This window comes from Leptosomus discolor, chromosome Z, assembly GCF_034619465.1.
Source record: "Leptosomus discolor isolate bLepDis1 chromosome Z, bLepDis1.hap2, whole genome shotgun sequence".
NCBI classification, from domain to species: domain Eukaryota; kingdom Metazoa; phylum Chordata; class Aves; order Leptosomiformes; family Leptosomidae; genus Leptosomus; species Leptosomus discolor.
In genome coordinates, this window is record NC_141419.1 from 51,050,697 (window position 1) to 51,068,187 (window position 17,491).

At 44.1% G+C, this 17,491-nt stretch overlaps 1 protein-coding gene across 1 annotated transcript in view; it reads left to right on the top strand.

Annotated features, from left to right (window-relative positions):
* The window catches only part of TRABD2A (TraB domain containing 2A), an 87,235-nt gene extending 71,785 nt beyond the window's left edge, over positions 1 to 15,450 (top strand). The window contains exons 5-7 of the mRNA XM_086480001.1: positions 5,030 to 5,120; positions 11,131 to 11,391; positions 15,270 to 15,450. Of these exons, the coding sequence (XP_086336127.1) occupies positions 5,030 to 5,120; positions 11,131 to 11,391; positions 15,270 to 15,450 (533 nt within the window). The remainder of the gene's footprint in view (positions 1 to 5,029; positions 5,121 to 11,130; positions 11,392 to 15,269) is intronic.
* Positions 15,451 to 17,491: the final 2,041 nt, after the last annotated feature.

Sequence of the window (17,491 nt, forward strand, 5' to 3'; positions counted from 1 at the left end):
AGTACAGGTTTCTTCAAGGGTGCTCAGCTGGGAATCTTTGCCGCTGCTGGCGGTGTCAGCTCATATAGGAAGTCCCCTGCAGTTCTGCACAGGATCTTTTGCAAACAAAGTTTGGTAATAACTTGGTTACACAAAGCTGAGGGCTCGCTCTGTGCTTGCTGTGGTATGACTGTCTCCAATGTGGCTTGCCAAGCTCTGACAGTAAGACATGGTTAGGGTTATCTTTCTCTGCTCATTTACTACTATATGGGAGCAGAGCAGGGTAATTTTGTGATATGTGTGAAAAATGGACTTTGCCTGTCACTCACAGAGAATGACCTGTCCCTTGTCCTTCTGCAAAAAGGTTAAACTAAGTAGAAATTTGGAGATATGGAGAAGCATCCTTTTCTTTCCACAGGTTTGCTTCTGTTTCACTCATTTCAGCTCCTTTCAGGGAGCTTTCATGAAGTAGGATGAAGAAAATTCCTCTGTAAGGGTTCTTGCCTGTGGGGGTACCACACACGTACTTTCTGTGTCTCCATTCCTAGTCATTGTGTTCTAAAACTGTGTCTTCCAGGAACTCATTTTAGCTTCGTCAGGTACCTGATGGCAAAAGGATCAATTTGTCCACCTCATGGGCTGATGAATGCTAAAGTGATCTGGACCTGTAGGAGGAGTAGGGTGTCTGTTTTGCAGTTTGGCTTCCATCCAATGAAAGTACTTTAGACAGTACTCTGCGTTCATTGGCTGGATCTGCCACACGTTGAACTATCAGCTCTTCACTGCAGATGCCTGTGGGACTGACTTGGGCCGTGCATGTTCCTGCTCTCCAGGCTGCCAGGAATTCTTCTTTGCTTGTGTTTGCATCCTTTGAGGGAGCACTGGCAGTTTTGAACCCTTCTCCATGGTTTTGTTGGCTCACATACTGCTGTTGGAGGATACTTAGATTATTAAAAGGGTAGGTGAAGAACTCTGCCATGGGAGGCACATAGAGAGGGATGAGGTGTTCTTTGTGCCTCACAGTTAAGTGATAATTTTTGCAGAAGTTTTTAGGTTTTTGCTCATGGGTAGCATAGTCAGCAGCCTCATGTCGTGCCTTTTTAACAGGCTAGTAACTCTAATCCAGTCACCTACAGGTGTCCTGTTTGCCCTTCTGGGGCATGTTATGTGAATTTATCTATATAATTCTTGAAAGCAGTCTAAGAAGAATGATAACAGATGATCATTGCCTTGGGCATTTCCAGGAAGTTTCTAAATAATTGTAAGATCTGTACTTCTGAAACATTCTTGAAAATATTTGTTTCAGTGACCCATCTAGTCTCTGGCTCCAAAAGCATAGCTGAGCACTCCCAGCCGGGTCAGAGATAAACGTCCTGCTTTATGATGTCCCTAGTGGCTAGAATGGTTTGTGCCATTTTGTGGTCACACTGTTATTATGATCATGTGCTGTAGCTGTTCCCACCACTTTTTGGAGGTCAGCAGTCCAGATCAGGTTTCCTAACTTTTTTTTTTCTTTATGTGTACATCCAGTGATTCATTGTCTTGGGATATTTGTAGATGCTGAGGTCCTGGCATGTTTCTGGGGCAGATGGGAAGTGCCATCTTTCTACTAAGGAAAACACAGCAGACAAAGAATTATGTGGGCTTGGGGATTTCATTTTACAGGACTCTAAAATATGGTCAAGGAAATTTGTGTATCGGCTTGGAATCGTGAATGTTGTTGAAGTTCAGAGAGAAACATAGTTTTCTTCAGTCTTACAATCTTGCTTTATATGAAAAATAAAAATTCAGGAAAACAGAAACAGAACTTCTGTTATTCAGTATTTTCTTTTCCATTTTGCTAGATGCAGAAAATTTTCAGCCTTGCAGTGGCTCAAATTTGGGTTCAGGCACCTCTGCTGAAACCCAGTCTTAGTACAGTTACTAGATGAAAACACCTCTGTGTGCAGTTAGTAAAAGCTGCAAGTGGGAGACATGGATTTCATGGCAACATTAGTAGCCTGCTTTCTGCAAGATTAGCATTGCTACTGGGGAAGGTCAGGAGTGCTCAATGCGTGTCCAAGTGCGTGGCCTGGTCTGCAAGTGAACGTTAGTCAAACAGCATTGTTCTTTGAGCATATTGCCTGTTGTGGTCCCTGCCATCTCCTTTCAGTGCAGATTAAAGGCCGTGGTCTTTCTTACTCTCCAGTAGAGTGCATGGCTGAGCTGGTGCGTACAACAGCTTCTTAGTTTCTCTTTGAGCTTGAACACAGAAGAATAGAGATTCATGGCTCCCCACCCCCTGCCAGTGTAAGTTGACCTCTCAGAGGCATCTCTTCATCTAGTGGTGTGAGGATAATGCAGGGCTGTGTACAGAAAGAAAAGAGCAGGCTTTCTGATGGGACAGGGACCAGGGCTTTTCTTTTGTGAGGCATTCAAGTGTGTTAAGACTAAAACAGAAAACAGGTGAAAGAAACCTACTCCCTGTCATGTGACTTTGGGCTGAGTCTTCCTTGCAGCATAGCTGTTTGATCTTAAACCTTGGAGAGTGAATCTTTCTTAACATTTCTTACAGTTCCTTTTGGTGATCAGGCCTCTCACACACCACCAAGCTCTTTCTGTGATGGTTCCCAGGAAAGAGACAAAAGTACTGACTCTAGAGAGGCTCCTGGTGGGGTTCTGTACCTCAAACACTCACCCTTCTGTCTTTTTTTTGTTTTGCACCTATTTCAGGTTGAGCTGTAGGTCCTCTGGGCCACAGACCAGCTCTGTCTAGTCAAGCATGGGTGGCCCACCTTTTGGATAGCAAACACTGACATTTCCTAATCGTTTTACGTAGCTAGCCTGAGCAGCTCCTGATTGATCACATCTTGTGAAAAATCTAATATCACATGCCTGTTTGTATTTGTATGCATCTGTTTTACTCATACCTGTTCATTTGGTCTGTTCTGTTTTGCACAATATTAGCATACCATTTTTCTTTCACATACAGACATACCTCATTGCATTGGCAACGATGAAAGGCTCCCTGTGAAGGCCTGTACATGTGACTGTGCTATAAAAGGTATCACTCCATCAAATTAAAAAGAATTCATCCATGTACTACAGTAATTTCCTACATACCAGTCTAAGTCACTGCTCCAGGCAAGGGTAACTGAAGATCAAGGAAGAATAGTGTGTTTGACAGTGTGATGTGAGCAGCTATTCAGTAGCTCACTCTTGAAATGCGTGAGACTCTTGAAATGCGTGTAAACTCTTAATCTGGCATGAGGAAAATTATTTTAACACTGTAGATTGCCCTATTGATTGCTTATCTTTCTGTTTTGTCCCTTTCTGCCTGAGGGACTTGGAATAGGAAACTATGAGTTCAGAGGCTTAGCACTGCTCTTCACTGCTGAGGATGGAACTCGGCTTATCCAACATTGCCCACATGAGATGGTGGATACCTAGCCTGAACTTGCTATATACCCTGTCCCTATTCTTATCAATAGAGAGGCACTTACCTAAAAGTCTTAAGTTGTCCTACCTCGCTCTCACTTACAAGGGGCAGATCATCCTTCAGAAGCACCTCTTTCCCTGCTGGAGTCTGGAGGCAGGGGAGGAGGAGTGAATCCCTGTTCCCCTTCCCTTTGCACATACTTCTTCTTTGTGTTAGAGGTGGGAGATAGCAATTAGGTCTGGCACCTTATATACCTAGTGCTGGCCTTCCAGTGGCTGATTTTACTCAATTGCAATTTTTAATTGCAGTCATTCCTGTTCCCTGTTACATCTGGTCTTTTTGCTGATATGAGGAAATTCTCAGTTAACTGCATCTGCAACTGAACCATTGGCAAGGAAAGAGATAACAGTATTAGATTAGGTTCACATAATGGCATGTTAGCTTTACTGTTTCTGAAGGTAAAAGTTAGGCTGAGGAGGGTGTGCATTGCAATGTTTGGTTAAGAAGTTTCATTTGAGCTATACTTTCTGTGTTCTTAAGCGCTCGGGGAAACTTGATAAATGTCTATGCTCAAACGATGCCGTCATACTAGAATCATTCTGGTGGTTTTATTGCTCTGTATTTATGAAGAATATTAGCAGAAAACAGTTTTTCTGAAGTTATTTATAAGTTTTAGCACTGCTGACATCTACAGAAGCAAGGGAGCATTCTAATAAATCATTTGTTCAAGGCTTGTTTTAATTAATGTAGGCTGAATGAAAAATGTTTTGAAGAAACCTAGATCTGTGAGGGACTGTGCAAGGCCTCTGTTGTCCATCTGCTTCTCAGCAGCCTTGTCTGATGAAGTGTTAGAGTGATGGTGGAAGTCAGGCAGCATGCAGAGCATGTAGTCCTTCAGGTATAACTCCTGCACCCTTTTTCAGTAAGTTATTTGTTCACTGTGATGCCAAATTATGGGCTGATCAGCCACCACATCTGTCTGAAAAAGGGGGTAGAGACATAAATCACAGAAATAGGGTAGAGCTAGCTAAGTCCTGCCGAAACTTTTGTCAACACAACTGAAGTGGAGTTTCTGTCGCTGGTGGCTTGTATTGAAGGAATGAAGTGGGTTGATCTAAGTCGTTGGCTTTCAGAGCTATTTTCCATTCTCTGCCGTTCATGATTCTTAATCATTTAAAAATTGTTAATCATGTTGACTAACATCTCAGGTAGTGCCGTTATGATGCCAGAGTATGTTAAATTATGTACACACTGTGGTCAGGTTCTCACCTGATTTGCATCACCACCAGTTGTAGACTCGGTGCTGCTCCTGAACAGGTGTCTCCCAACTTCATCTCTTATTGCCCCAAGAAATCCATAGTGGCCTGATAATGCAACAACCTGCGGAACCAGAGTAATTTCAATCACATCTGCATTTTAGAAAGGCAGAATGTGGTAATGGAAGTGACCTTGGGAAAGTTCAGCAATCATTTGTTTGAGATCCTATGTTTCTGGTGCATTCTGGTGGGGAGTGATAAAGCACTGACTGCCCTGGGTGTGGCATGCTTCCTGTGATGAGAAAGGACTTTGTTGTTCTTCTCTCTGTTTCCCTGTGCTTGTTGAGTTCTCATGTCATTTTTCTCTTAACTGCAGGTCACTTCATGGGCAACAACACAGTGATTGATGTTTTGAGGAGAGAAGGGTATGAGGTAGAACACACTCCAGCTGGACAAGCCATCAACAAGTAATGCATGCTTTTATCTAGCTGAGCAGCCATTGAGAGGGTGGGTTTGTAAAAAATCTTGAAGAGGTATTGGCAGCTGGAACTATACCTAACAGTGAGCTGCGCTCCCTCTCTCCTCCCCAGCAGTTTACTTTTCTCTTCCATGAGCCAGTTTGGAACCAGGATTTTATTTGGTTTGGGTTTGGTTTTTTGGTGTTTTGTTTGGGGGATTTTTGCAGTTTTTGTTTGCTTGGTTTGGTTTGTGGGGATTTTTGTAATAAAATAAAAACCTAACAGCCACAGAGTATGCATGCTTGGTTCATCAGATCTGGATGCTGTCTCATACCACATTAGGCTTCCAGGTTCCTCCTTCCTCCCTTTTAAGTGTTTGACTGCCCTGCCTTACAACAATCTCCTCCTTTTCCACTACTGTTTTGGATTCTTTCTGATTACTCTCTCTGTCTGGACTCTGACTAGCCAGAGCCCACTCAGCCTCTTTGCAAGATGTCCCTATTGACTGATTGTTCTCTTCGGTGTTTTTAAGCCAAGGTACTTACTGTTTGGGTTCATCTTGCAGCTGTCCTTTGGGATATACCCTTACTGCCTCTTTTTATCTCTCACTGGGTGCCTTTATCCATCTCCATGGTTTCAGTAACTACAGAATGCCAAATAATCTCCTCCTCCACACTCTTCTGAGGGTTACATGTGCTCTTGCCTTCCCTTTTCCTTGTCTTCATGCCACCAGCTTAGGGTCTGCAATCTTTTTCTCCCCCTTCTCCAGACTTTTGCCAAACGTGCTCTTGTGTCTCCCGGATATCCCCGCTTTTCCTTGTAGTGACTGCTAGAAGACCAGAGTGGAAAAAGGGTTTGATTGTGATTATAGTAATTTCCTGTCTTGGTTTGAAAGACAGGTGTCTGTGGAGGAAGGCAGGAGCCTCCCTTGAAATGGAAAGTGCAACTCCCTTCCCTCCAAATTATTATAATTTTGAAATTAACGGGCGTTCAGGCAAAGATATGGGGAATAGGAATAACAGTTCTTTACTAATGTGTATATATATATATATATAAACACGAGGCAGGGAAAAAACAAACAACCCACTGGTTTACACTGACAGAGTCAGGAATACAACCTGACACCCTGTTAGGGTGGCAGTAGCAGTCCGATAAGATGCTGGCTGCAGTCCTCTTGAAGCGATGGATGTAGTTCTGTGGAAGCAGCGATCAGGTAAAAGAGTCTGGTCTTCCTCCGAAGGTCCACTGGTAGGTAGGTGGCTCTTGTCCTCTGGAACTCCAGTGGGGGGAAAAGCTCCTCTGGGAATCCAGTGGAAGAAGGCTGCTAGGGTGTTCAAAATCTCCTTTTTTATTTGGCATGGACTGCTTGGCTCCTTCCCCCCCCCCGGGCGGAGCATCTCACAATGGGATGGGGAGCCGTGAGGCGGTTTCCTTGATGGGCCATTAACAGGAGATAGCCCAGGAGCGAGTTATCGATGGGTCAGGCGATAAGGCATTGTTGTGCCCAGTAACAGGAGATAGTCCAGAGGGGAGGAGGCAGGGAGCACCACCCCACCTGGTCTCAACAGCTCCTGAAGATGGTAATAGAATACTTTTTTTTTTCCTTTTGGCACATTTTACACTGTAACCCAGGACATTTCCTTTTTATCCTCTGTGCCAGGCATGCTGTCCTTCACTGCTTCTATCTCTGTTCCTCCTTCCCAACATTTTTTATATGAGTCTCTCAGGCAGGATGGTCACCCCTGTGTACTGGGGGCACAGTGCAGTCTTGGTCTGTGCCAGGGTCTCCACAGATGTGGTACAAAATAATAACAGATGTTTTTCTTATACTGTGGTTGCTTCATCTTTCTCTTTGCATCACTTTTGCCGCCTTTTTCAGACCATGAGATTCAAACTCTTGGCAGGTCATGTTTTTGCTATGATTCTTGATGTGAACATACATCATTAGACTATATGTGCTGAAGCAAACTGAGCCAAGATTCATCCCCATGAGTACGTGGATGCCACTGCTAACCCTGTTGCCACCAATGAGCAGGTAGTCTGACATGGAGAAGTTCCCTGTACATAAGCACAAGGCTTAGTGATCCTGTAACACTTAAGTCATGCTAGACAACCCAGTGTATCAGTGTTTATGGGGATAATTAAAAACCTGCCTGCGCTGATATTTTTGCGTTAGTTTTTTTTTTTTTTCCCTCGGAACATTCTTAGCTTAGGTATCCCTAAAAACAGCCATAGCAGCTTCTTCAAGCTTAAAGAAAGAGAGCTTAATAGGTACTTGAGAATAAACAAAATGCAATACCGCTGTGTAAAGGTATAGCTGTAAGGAAATCAAGGGCAGACAGCTGTGGAAAGGAGGATTAGATCTTCACCCATCAAGAAGGTGGATATCAAAGATATTCAGAGTAGCTGCACACCCGGTTCTCTGACCACATTATGGGAGTTCGTTGTCCAGCCAGTTCTCTTGTACCTTTGAATGCCCTCAGTTTGGCATTGGTTGCATCTCAAACCTTTCATTAGGACCACTGGAGAAAGAATCTTCCATGTTGATTTAAAGCTGAAGAAGCCAAAGAAGATGTCACTTCAGCGTTTTCTTGAGAAAAGGTGTTAACGTTTCTGGATGACTTGGAAACAGATTTAAAAATATAAAACAAGTTTCAAGAAATAGGTGACTTCTGAAGGAGAAGAGCATTTGAGGTGCGGGAAGGAGCTATGGCAGGAGTATGTAAGAGTCCTGGGGGCTGGATGGAGGGTTTCCAGCAACCATCTAACTTGATTGCTGTCCTGGAAACAAATACCAGGGCAGTCTGTGTCAATAAACCCAGTCCAGCCCACATAAACCATATCCAGCTACTGTCCTAGATAGCGGTGCTGCACACAGTCCAGTCAGTACCCATGGGCTATTTCACAGGACAAAATTGAGAAGGTAAAAAACTGGCAAGTGGTTGAACTGAGACAACACACTCAAATGGCTGTTCTGCTGTTGGATACACTAGGGGATATTGGCTGAGTGATCCTAAAACAAGTGGATGAGTAAGTCTGCAATTGTCTCCCCTCCCTGCAACGTGACGTTGTGTAGTAGCAGCGCAGTCTACTGCTTCCTGTGCTCTGACTAAACAAAGTCCCTTCTGAGGTATCTTGTAGATATCTGTGTGTAGGAGCACAGAAAGATGAAGGTTCATTATGCATGTTTTCCTGTAACAGGCAAACAAATTGCTGGGTGCTGACACACAATTTGACCAGCAGACAGGGCTGTCTGAGGTGTCCTGCCTATCTGCAGGGGAAAAGGGGGTGAATGCCTGTAGTGGTGTGGAGGCAGGACAGCTCCTTCTTCATGGTGTCATCAAAGTGAGGAAGGCAAAATAAGTGCTCCAACCATGCAGCAGTGCAAAGGATGGTTTATAAATAGTGCCACAAGTTCATTCAAGCTCCTACTGTCTTATCTGGGGCTTTAATTGTTGTTCCTGATTTTTACATACATATATTGTAAAATATTCATCACATAATCACAGCCGTAATTAAGGTGCTTTCTGACTCCTCCCTTAGCTGCTGTGCTGGGAGAGGGAACTGGCCTTGGAAAAGAAGGATGTACTTTTGCATCTGTGTGCCTTTTCCTGTGGTTGTTCATTTCATCCCCGGAAGAATTACAAGTTTGCGAAGGAGTTTATGTATATAAGTGTCTGTTGTTAATAGTGTTCTGAGGCTGCAGATATCAGAATATATGGTTGGCCATGCAGGATGGATGTCAGCCTGGCTGTGCCTGTAGCAGTGCTGAGTTCCAGCATGGTATGGCCATGAGTTTGGTAGGGGAGGCTACAGGCAGCAAGGCACTCTAATCTACAGGGGACAGTTGGTGCCCGCTCTGTGACTTTCACAAATAAGGAACAGACACAGTGAAGAGCAATTGGGGAAAAGGGAACCATAAGCACAGGACCTTCAGAGAGATTGAATCAGGTTACTGGAGACAACTTGAGAGGTCACGCTATAAGGAAGAGTTAAAGAGTGGGTGATGTGAAGATGCGGAGGAGAGGCGAAGGATCATGACACTTCAAAGATGATTAAGTGAGAGTGTGACAATCAGAAGGATTTTGAAAGAGATTGATAGCCCAACACCCATTCTGCATCAGTCTCTTGTCACATAAAGTTCACCACATGATCAGTCTGTGATTTTCCTTGCAGGAAATAAGATCAAATTATCTTCATTTTCCATCTACTGTCTCCCTTATGTTTCAGTCCACAGCTTTATTTTTCCTTCTCCAGGATGGACCCTTTTTATTCTCCATCTAAGAAATGTGCCTACAGTGGTGGGCTAGCTTGAAAACTGCAGCCATACTGAAATATGTCTCCTTCTGTCTGGACCTCCTTGCGATGCCATTGCAAGGCCAAAAGGAAACGTGCTTTAGTTCTGGGAAGGCTTCGGTGATTGAAGCCAAGTTTGTGCACAGTGGTCTGTGGTCTGTTATCTTTCTGAATTCCAGCCTAAGCCAGTCTCCAGTTTTGTCTTGTTACAGAAAACTGGTGCATCTCTTCTCTTTATGAAGTAGACATAAAGATCAGTCACATATTTGTGTTGTGCTCTGTGTATCCACAGAGTGGGTTGAGTTTGTGAGTTTGTCTAAGATGCTCAAGAATGAGTAAAGAGGGGGAATCACTTTATTCCAAACAAGTGTGGGCCAGCAAAGCCATGAGTGGATAGGAGACTACAGGCTGCCTGCCTTGGAGTACAGCTGAGGTGTTACTTGCTAAGTATAATGAAACAGAGCTTCAGTAATCAGGGTGGAGCTGATTGTTTATTTCTGCAATATATCACCTTCGCATGAAGCTGGGTCAGCATAGCCCTTAGTCAAGCCTACAGAAAAAGCTCTGAGCGGTCCTTTGGGCTTCCAAGATTTTCCTTGTGAGAAAGTTTGTGCATGTACATAGTCTCACTGCAGTATCTCAGTTGCTGGGGCGGCTTTGAAATTCCAGATAATGCTGCCAGCCTAATACAGGATCTGTGCAGACAGAACAGTGAAGGCCTGACTCTTACTCCCTCATTACTTACTGTAAAAGTCTGCAAAGCTCAATTCTGCGCTGTGGGAGACCTGCGATTGCTCAGCCTTCTCACCTCCATGGGCACATCCATACTTGACTGACAGCCCTTTCAAACCACTGTTTTGTGGAGTGCTTATCTGAATGGCAGGACAGTGTTGTCTTCTGTTGCAGATCAGCACAGAGACAGTAAATCGTAACACTACAAGTCAATGCCACAATAGTGAGTTTAGCTTTGGTCTGTTATGTGTCAGACATGCCCCCAGCCTGATGTTTTATAAAGGCTATGCATTCACTGCTCTGTACCATCTGGCTTCATGAAAGAGGAACTGAGACAATGGTGAGCTTGGCATTGCCAACAGCTAGTCTGCTTCCAGTTGCTGCAGACGAGATGGCCCAAAGTATTACTTAATGGTATATTGAGCCATTCCCTTCAAAGACAATAATTTGCAAGACACATTTCTGAAGCCATGACCACAGTCTGTGGACTAGCTCATTAATTACCGTCACCAGTGAGAGTTGTTGATCCAGGACTGGCTCCTTCAGCTACTGTGCCTTAGTTGTCCTGCCCCTGCACCTTCCTCCTACCCCCCACGTTAGTTGACTCTGGTCAGGAATTGCTGAAAGGAATAATCTGGTCTGTGTTCAGCAGCACATCAGACTAGAGTGTGGTTTGACCTCCTCTGACTTTGAGGGCAGTTCCTTTCTTTCTAGACACGCAAGGTTATTCCCAAGAATTATTCCATGCTGAGTCAGACTCTTTCCTCAATTCCAGATTATCTCTTTTCCAAAGCTTTTTTCATTAAAGAGAACTATTTTGATCAGAATGTTGACTTAAGGAAGAGTGGGTAAGAATACAAGGCAGAGAAATAAGCATCAAGCCAGTATGTCAGGGAGAAACACCTGTGTTATATGTGCCTTGATGGTATCTGTATCAGGATTCTGCTGCAAAGCCCATTCAAATATTATCTGTGTTTGCTCCTTCTTCCAGCAGAAAACCCCGCAAAACCTTGTTAGCAATTTCATCGTCATCACCAGCACACAGGCCCTATGTCACATCCCAGGAGCTCCCACTGCTGTTGCACCCCCAGAAGGAGGAGGAGGGGGAAGAGCTCCTGCCACACCTGCTGCTCCCTGATGGCATCGATGTGCTGGAGAAGGTAGACAGGAAGTACAAAAAGAAGAAGAAGAAGCACCAGAAGAAACAAAGACTTCGACAGTTCAACGACCTCTGGGTTCGCCTTGAAGAAAGGTAGCTAAGGGCTGGGGAAGGGGGAGCGTTTGTCATGCAAACTGGACTTTGACTTACTCTGATTGACTCAGTACGCCAAACTTCTGCAGGGACTAAGTATATGCTGAGGGCCGGAGTATGTTCTCCCTCACTGTGATTCTTGCTGAAACATTTACTCAAGGCTGCTTGTGCTTTTAGTGACAAATAGCTTCTTCTGCATGGTTAGGTTTGTGGAAAATTAGGCATAATACAAGTGGAAGCCTTGTCTAGATCATTTTGCATTTGGACTTGAGGGATTGTGAACATATGGTAGTCTTTTTTTTTACCACAGAAGGCTGGGTCCAGTGGTAGATGGTGCAGATCAAAGCCTTAGACCTTTATCCAAGAGCTGCTGCATCTGTGGAAACTGTCATATCTTGGCATATGTGCTCCTTACATTTGGACAATATTTACGCAGCATTTTGTCTCTCTGTTCTTCGGGTCTTAAAATGCATGTGAGCCCCATGACATTACTGGAGATTTCGAAAGGGGGATGACAGCCTAATAGATGATGGAGTTAATATAAGAAATGGAGTGTGTTGTGGGGCAGAGGTCTACACGTATTCCCTACTTTTCATCTAGAAGAACTTACTCATCTACAAGAACTACAGCAGCCTGCAAAAAAAAAAAGAAAAAAAGCCAACTTCTCCCTCGGGATCTGTGCTTACGCCTGTGACTGAATGTGTACCTTAGTATTTTCCTCGTGTCAGACAACACACAGACCTGAGTCTGCTCTCTTTTGTACTTTGTGTCTCTGTATCTCTGCCATACTCAGGTTGAAAGCATTTTATTTTTGTGGTGCTGTAAATAATTAGACAGGTCAGGGTGATGGAGAAAAGCCTGCAATTCTTGAAATGAAGCCTCTACAGTCTTCTTTTTTTTTTTTTTTTTAAATCTCTCAGGAATATTTCTTCCTGCTCCCCAAGGTTCTGAGTATATCAGGGTTCTCCTGTGCCTCTCCTATGACATCCCTGGGTCCCAGCTGTGCCACTGCTTTGAGTAGTACATTGTTCAAGCTGGCTGCAAGTGGGTGCAGCAGCTGTTGTTCTGTTCCAAGAATTCAGCCATTGTCAAGACTTTTTAGACCAGACTCCTTTTCCTCTTTTCTAGAGCAGTTCTGTGCCCTCTCTCTTCCTCCTTTCAGCCTAAATATGAGTAGTTTGGAGGGAAAGGGAGACAAATACACATGGAGGTTTGCACGCCCAGTGACAGACCTACACACAGTCCAAGGTTCACCGGTACAGGAAATACTTATATTGATCATACTTGATTTTGTCTTTTAGTGTATCATTTATTTTCTATTAATGTAGTTGATACCAGCTGTTTGTGAATGGGTTTTTTGAGCTTCTGTTGACCGTCTATTTAGTTGAAGTGCTAAGGCATGATTTGGAGTCTTTATGATCTCAAGCTCTCACCCTGCCTGCATGCTGCCATGTTCAGTTTTTCACATGCAGTCGTTCCTGTGAAGCTAAGTGAAGTCAGTGGGCACCCTGATTGCGAGATAAGCATGCACTTGCAGCATCAGTGCCTTCAGAAGAAGAAGGAAGATGGGAAGATGTGCTACAGTGACTAAATTGGAGGTACATTAGGGCTACATACTGGATTGCAAGTACTGCAAAGCAATAGTGAGATAAAAGCAAAGCTGATGATGACAGCTTAGGGAACTACTGTGTAAATATGGGAGTGGCAAATGCCTCCTTTCCTTTTCTTCTTTTGTAATGATTCCTTTCTTCCCCTACTAATCAACTCTTCCTTTGTGCTAGAAACTTACCCAGGTGCTAGGTGACAAGTTCTTTTTAGGAGCGAGTCCTTAATAGCAGAGAGCTTGAACGTGTGGAGATGGAGCTGGTTGCTGACAGTCTGGGAAAGACAAGTGATGCTTATTGTTGCCTGGGAGATTGCTGCACCCTTACGGCAAAGGGGAAGCTGCAAGTGTCAGGGGCAGCTATTATTGATGCACAGTCCCCACCCATGCTCTAGGTTAATCTTTGTAGAGAAAGAGGAATCATCTCTCTGCGCCCCGACACCCGCGTGTGCAGGCCGTCCGTGCCGCTGCGGGCTGCCTGGGCAGGCGTGAGCTGAACCGACAGCCCCACCTCGTGGCGCAGCCGCGATGTGTCCCTGCGGAAATGCGGCCCCTCTGGGCTCAAGGTCACAGGTATGCAGGCCATGACTTACTGGGAGTCTCAGGCCTTGCTATAAGCATCCCCCGGGGTGCCGTGGCACAGGTAAAGCTGTCAGGTTTCTTATACGTGGGCCATTCACAGCTTTCCTCCTATGAGCCTGGAAATGTGAAAGATGCAGGTCTAGTGATTTAATAATGTCTTGTAGTAGGCTTGGCAGAATTGCTTTGGTTCATGCTCCTGTATGGTGTTAGTACCCTGTGGCCTTAATGGGAGTTCAGCATCATGTAGACTCTGGCTCCGTTCTTGTTCAGCATCTCGGAGTCCTCACTGCTGCTGGGAGATACTCTGGAATGTGATGGTCTTTTCCCAGGGATTCTAGGATGCATTTCTGGAAGTGGCTTTTCCTTATCTTAAAGCATGTCATGTAAAACCTTTGTAATTCCTAACCTGTGGAAGGGAACAAGTCTGGTCCATGCTAAGATGCATGTATAGAAGCATGGCTGAAGAAGACGGATTCAGCTGAAAGTAGATGGCTCACTCCTGCTGTGCTCAGCAAGTGTTGCTGCAGTGACACTCATCTGCAACAAACCTTGTTTTGTTATTCTTACATATTTTCTGCTTAGGTGAAAGGTGCTAGGAATATGGTCATCTTACTCACCTGACTGACTGCATGGGAGCAATGGGCAGGCTGGCTGGATAGACCTGAGTACAGGCTGGGTGTTTCAGTGCTGTCTCCTCCCTCCTCAATCTTTTCCATGTTCCCCCTCAAGACTACTTCACAGTTTAGTTGGGCTGTGCCCTCATCCATGTGGGCTTGTTGACAGAGGGTTGCAATCGCAACAAACATCTACACAGTTGCAGGTAAGACGGCACTTCTTTATTGCAGCGCTGGGAAGCACGAGGAATAGCTCCACCTGATATGCTTCCAAATTATATTAAAAATTCATCATTTTTATATACTTTTTCTGAAAAGTCATGATCTTTAACATATTTTAACATAAGCATGCATGTTATGCCCGCTATTAATTTTAACATTTACAATGATTGGTCCACCCTATTGTATGACTTTATTAATATTCTTATACTAATATAAGAATTATTTTGGTTATTTTACTGATTAAAATCTCTGATGTACAAATTAGGGTGGGGAGGATGTGAGAGTCTTCACAGTAACATTCCTCTGTTTCTATGGTTTCATCACATAAGATAAGAAAACTTGCTGAGAATGTACAATTTCACTCCCTGTAGCTGTCTCCCTGCCTCCCTGTTCTGTGTCCTGTACAATTTCACAATCCACAGCAGCTTTAGCTTTGGCCATCTTCGTAAGACCTGCATCTGTTCTCTCTTAGCATAAGTGAGGTTTTGTATATTTCTTACCATAATGTAAATTGATTGAATCAGGAAATTAATACAAAACATTAGTTATTCATTAAAGCAATTAAATTGTTCATTAAAAGCAATTAATTATCAATGAAAAGTAATTATCTGTTCAAAAATTCAAACCTGATTATAACAGGCTGGTGTAGGAGCTGCCCACACCTGTGAGGAAGGGACGAGGCAGCACTCTGCCATTAGGAGGCACAGTCCTTTGGTCAGCATGGAACCAGTACAAGAGACCATTCCCAGGAGCCCAGAAGACTGGCAGTGGGGTACAGAGGCTGACCATCTCCTGCTCTGTGGGCATCGGGCAGTTCTGGGCTGGGTCTGGACTGATATTCTTCTCTTGCCTTGCAGTGCTACCAACCCTGCTCCCCGGATCCGCATCATTAATGGCTACATCACGGTCGAACCCCAGCCCCAGGGCCACGGACAGTCTAGTCACGCTCGTGCAGACACTGGCAGTGCTCACCAGCTTTCCCGTTCTCTCTTCCTCCCGCTACTGACTTTGACTTTGCATATGATAGGGCTGCATTGAAACAGGGGGAGCCAAGCTGCGGGGCTCTTGCCTTAAAAAACGAAAAAGAAACTTATGTGAAAAAACCAAAAACAGAAGACTCTGAGTGGGACACCTGTTCTTTGGGGTGTTCTTAAACTGCATCCTTTTCCTGAATCTGGATCATTAGCACTATTAACTGGTTTGACCTGCCCAATACAGGAGAAGATATTTTAATGAAAGTGTTATTTATCCTTCTCTTGCAGAAGAATGATTTCATGTTATCCCATGGGATAACATTTGGGGAGATGATAATGTCGCTATAACATAGCTGTATTTCAGCTGTATGAGCCCAATTAAGTTACATTTTTTTCACCTTCAATGCCTTGTAAGAAGGTTTACACACCACTGACTTATTAGAACAGAATATATTGGTCATATGAACACAGCTGGGAAAGAGAGGTTAGTATTTTATGTCTCTACTGGTCATGCTTTTAGTTCTTGCTTTTTGGGGCTCCAGATTACATATAAAGGTTCATGACATCACCTTCTACAATAGAATAAAACAGTATCGTGAACAGAATGTTTCTGCTGTCTGTTTGATGGTGTTGTAAGATGGGTACACCTGAACCTCCAATGGCCAGACAAGTCTTGTAAGCACAAACTAACGTGTATTTAAGAAAGGAAATTGCTTGGGAACCTGCACAATCATGCTGTTGGATGCTTCCAAAATAAGAAATTCTCAAGAGGTGATTTGAGAAGTACAGATGCAGGTTTTCCCTTGCTTTCCGAATCACAAATATATTGTTATTTTGTAGCTAGATTCACTTTGGGAGAGTGCTTTTCTGCACAATTAAACTTGCAAGGTTTCTACTGATTTCAATGGAAATTCTCAGATGTTCCAAATTATTTTACGCCCTTCGCTGTCTACTTAAAATGGACATGCAGATGACTGTTGGTTGTAGGAAGCTTGGAAGTGATGCTGAATGGTTTTCTGTGTTTCTACAAGACATCCTCTTATGATCATACTGACTCATTTTGTAAGCAACATGTCCCTCTCTTCTCAGGAGGGCTTCATTGCCTGGGAAGGTCTCATAAGATTCATCCATGGGTGGGCAATTTGCTGGGCCTTGTACCTTGGAAACACAGCACTCAGCTGCCCCAGTGAGAAGACAACAAACCCTCAGATTTCACTTCCTATGCATGTACATGTGCTTTGCTACTTTTTTCATTGCCTATAAGAAATTCCTCTTTTTCTCATCCTTCTACTGCACATTGGAGGAGGAACAAACGGTTCCAGCTTTCCTAACAGGCTTTTCATGTCTTGATCTCAAATTTCAGTCCCCCTTGAGAAGGACTGAGCCTGAACAAAGCCTCAGTTTGCTGAGGAAAGTAGAGAAAAGAAAGGCTAAATATTGCAGTTTGCAGCAGCACTGTGGAGAACAAAAATATATCTGGGCTGGGGTAGAAGACTGCACCATCTCATTGTATATTCCTTCTTATAGGGAATACCACAAGACCTCAGGGTCCCGAATAAATTCTGGCTTCCTTGGCTTTACACAGCAGCCAGGCTGGTGATGTGCTGTATTGTCTCTCTCTGGTTGGTCTTTTTCACTGGTGTAAGCTGTCATAGACCTCTTGGGTTTGGAGCTATTTTCCTTGGCCTGAATGTGACCTGAGGGGAGCAGATCAGATGGGGGATAGCTTAGTTACAAAGATGCACTGCAGGCCTAACATACTGAATACATACTCAGTGCATCTGAGGAGGCCACAAAAAAACATTATGTCAGAGTGTGTTCTGCCACTTGCTAGCCTATGCATTGGTATTGCTTCTCCTCCCTCTGTTTTCTATCCTTTGGAAGTGCATGATAAGGTGTGGCACAGGTCCAAAGGGCTCTGGAAGCACTGGGAGAAGGGGCTGAGGCAGAGCTTGCATTTCTTTTCTCTGTTACAAAACAAAGGCTGCTGTGTAAAATCACCCGGAGGTGACTTTTTCCTTTGTTCCCTCCTTCATGATTGCTCCTGAGCTTTCCCTCTGTGAAGGGAGCCAAGTCGAGTGGAATAGCCGCCAACATTTTTCTTA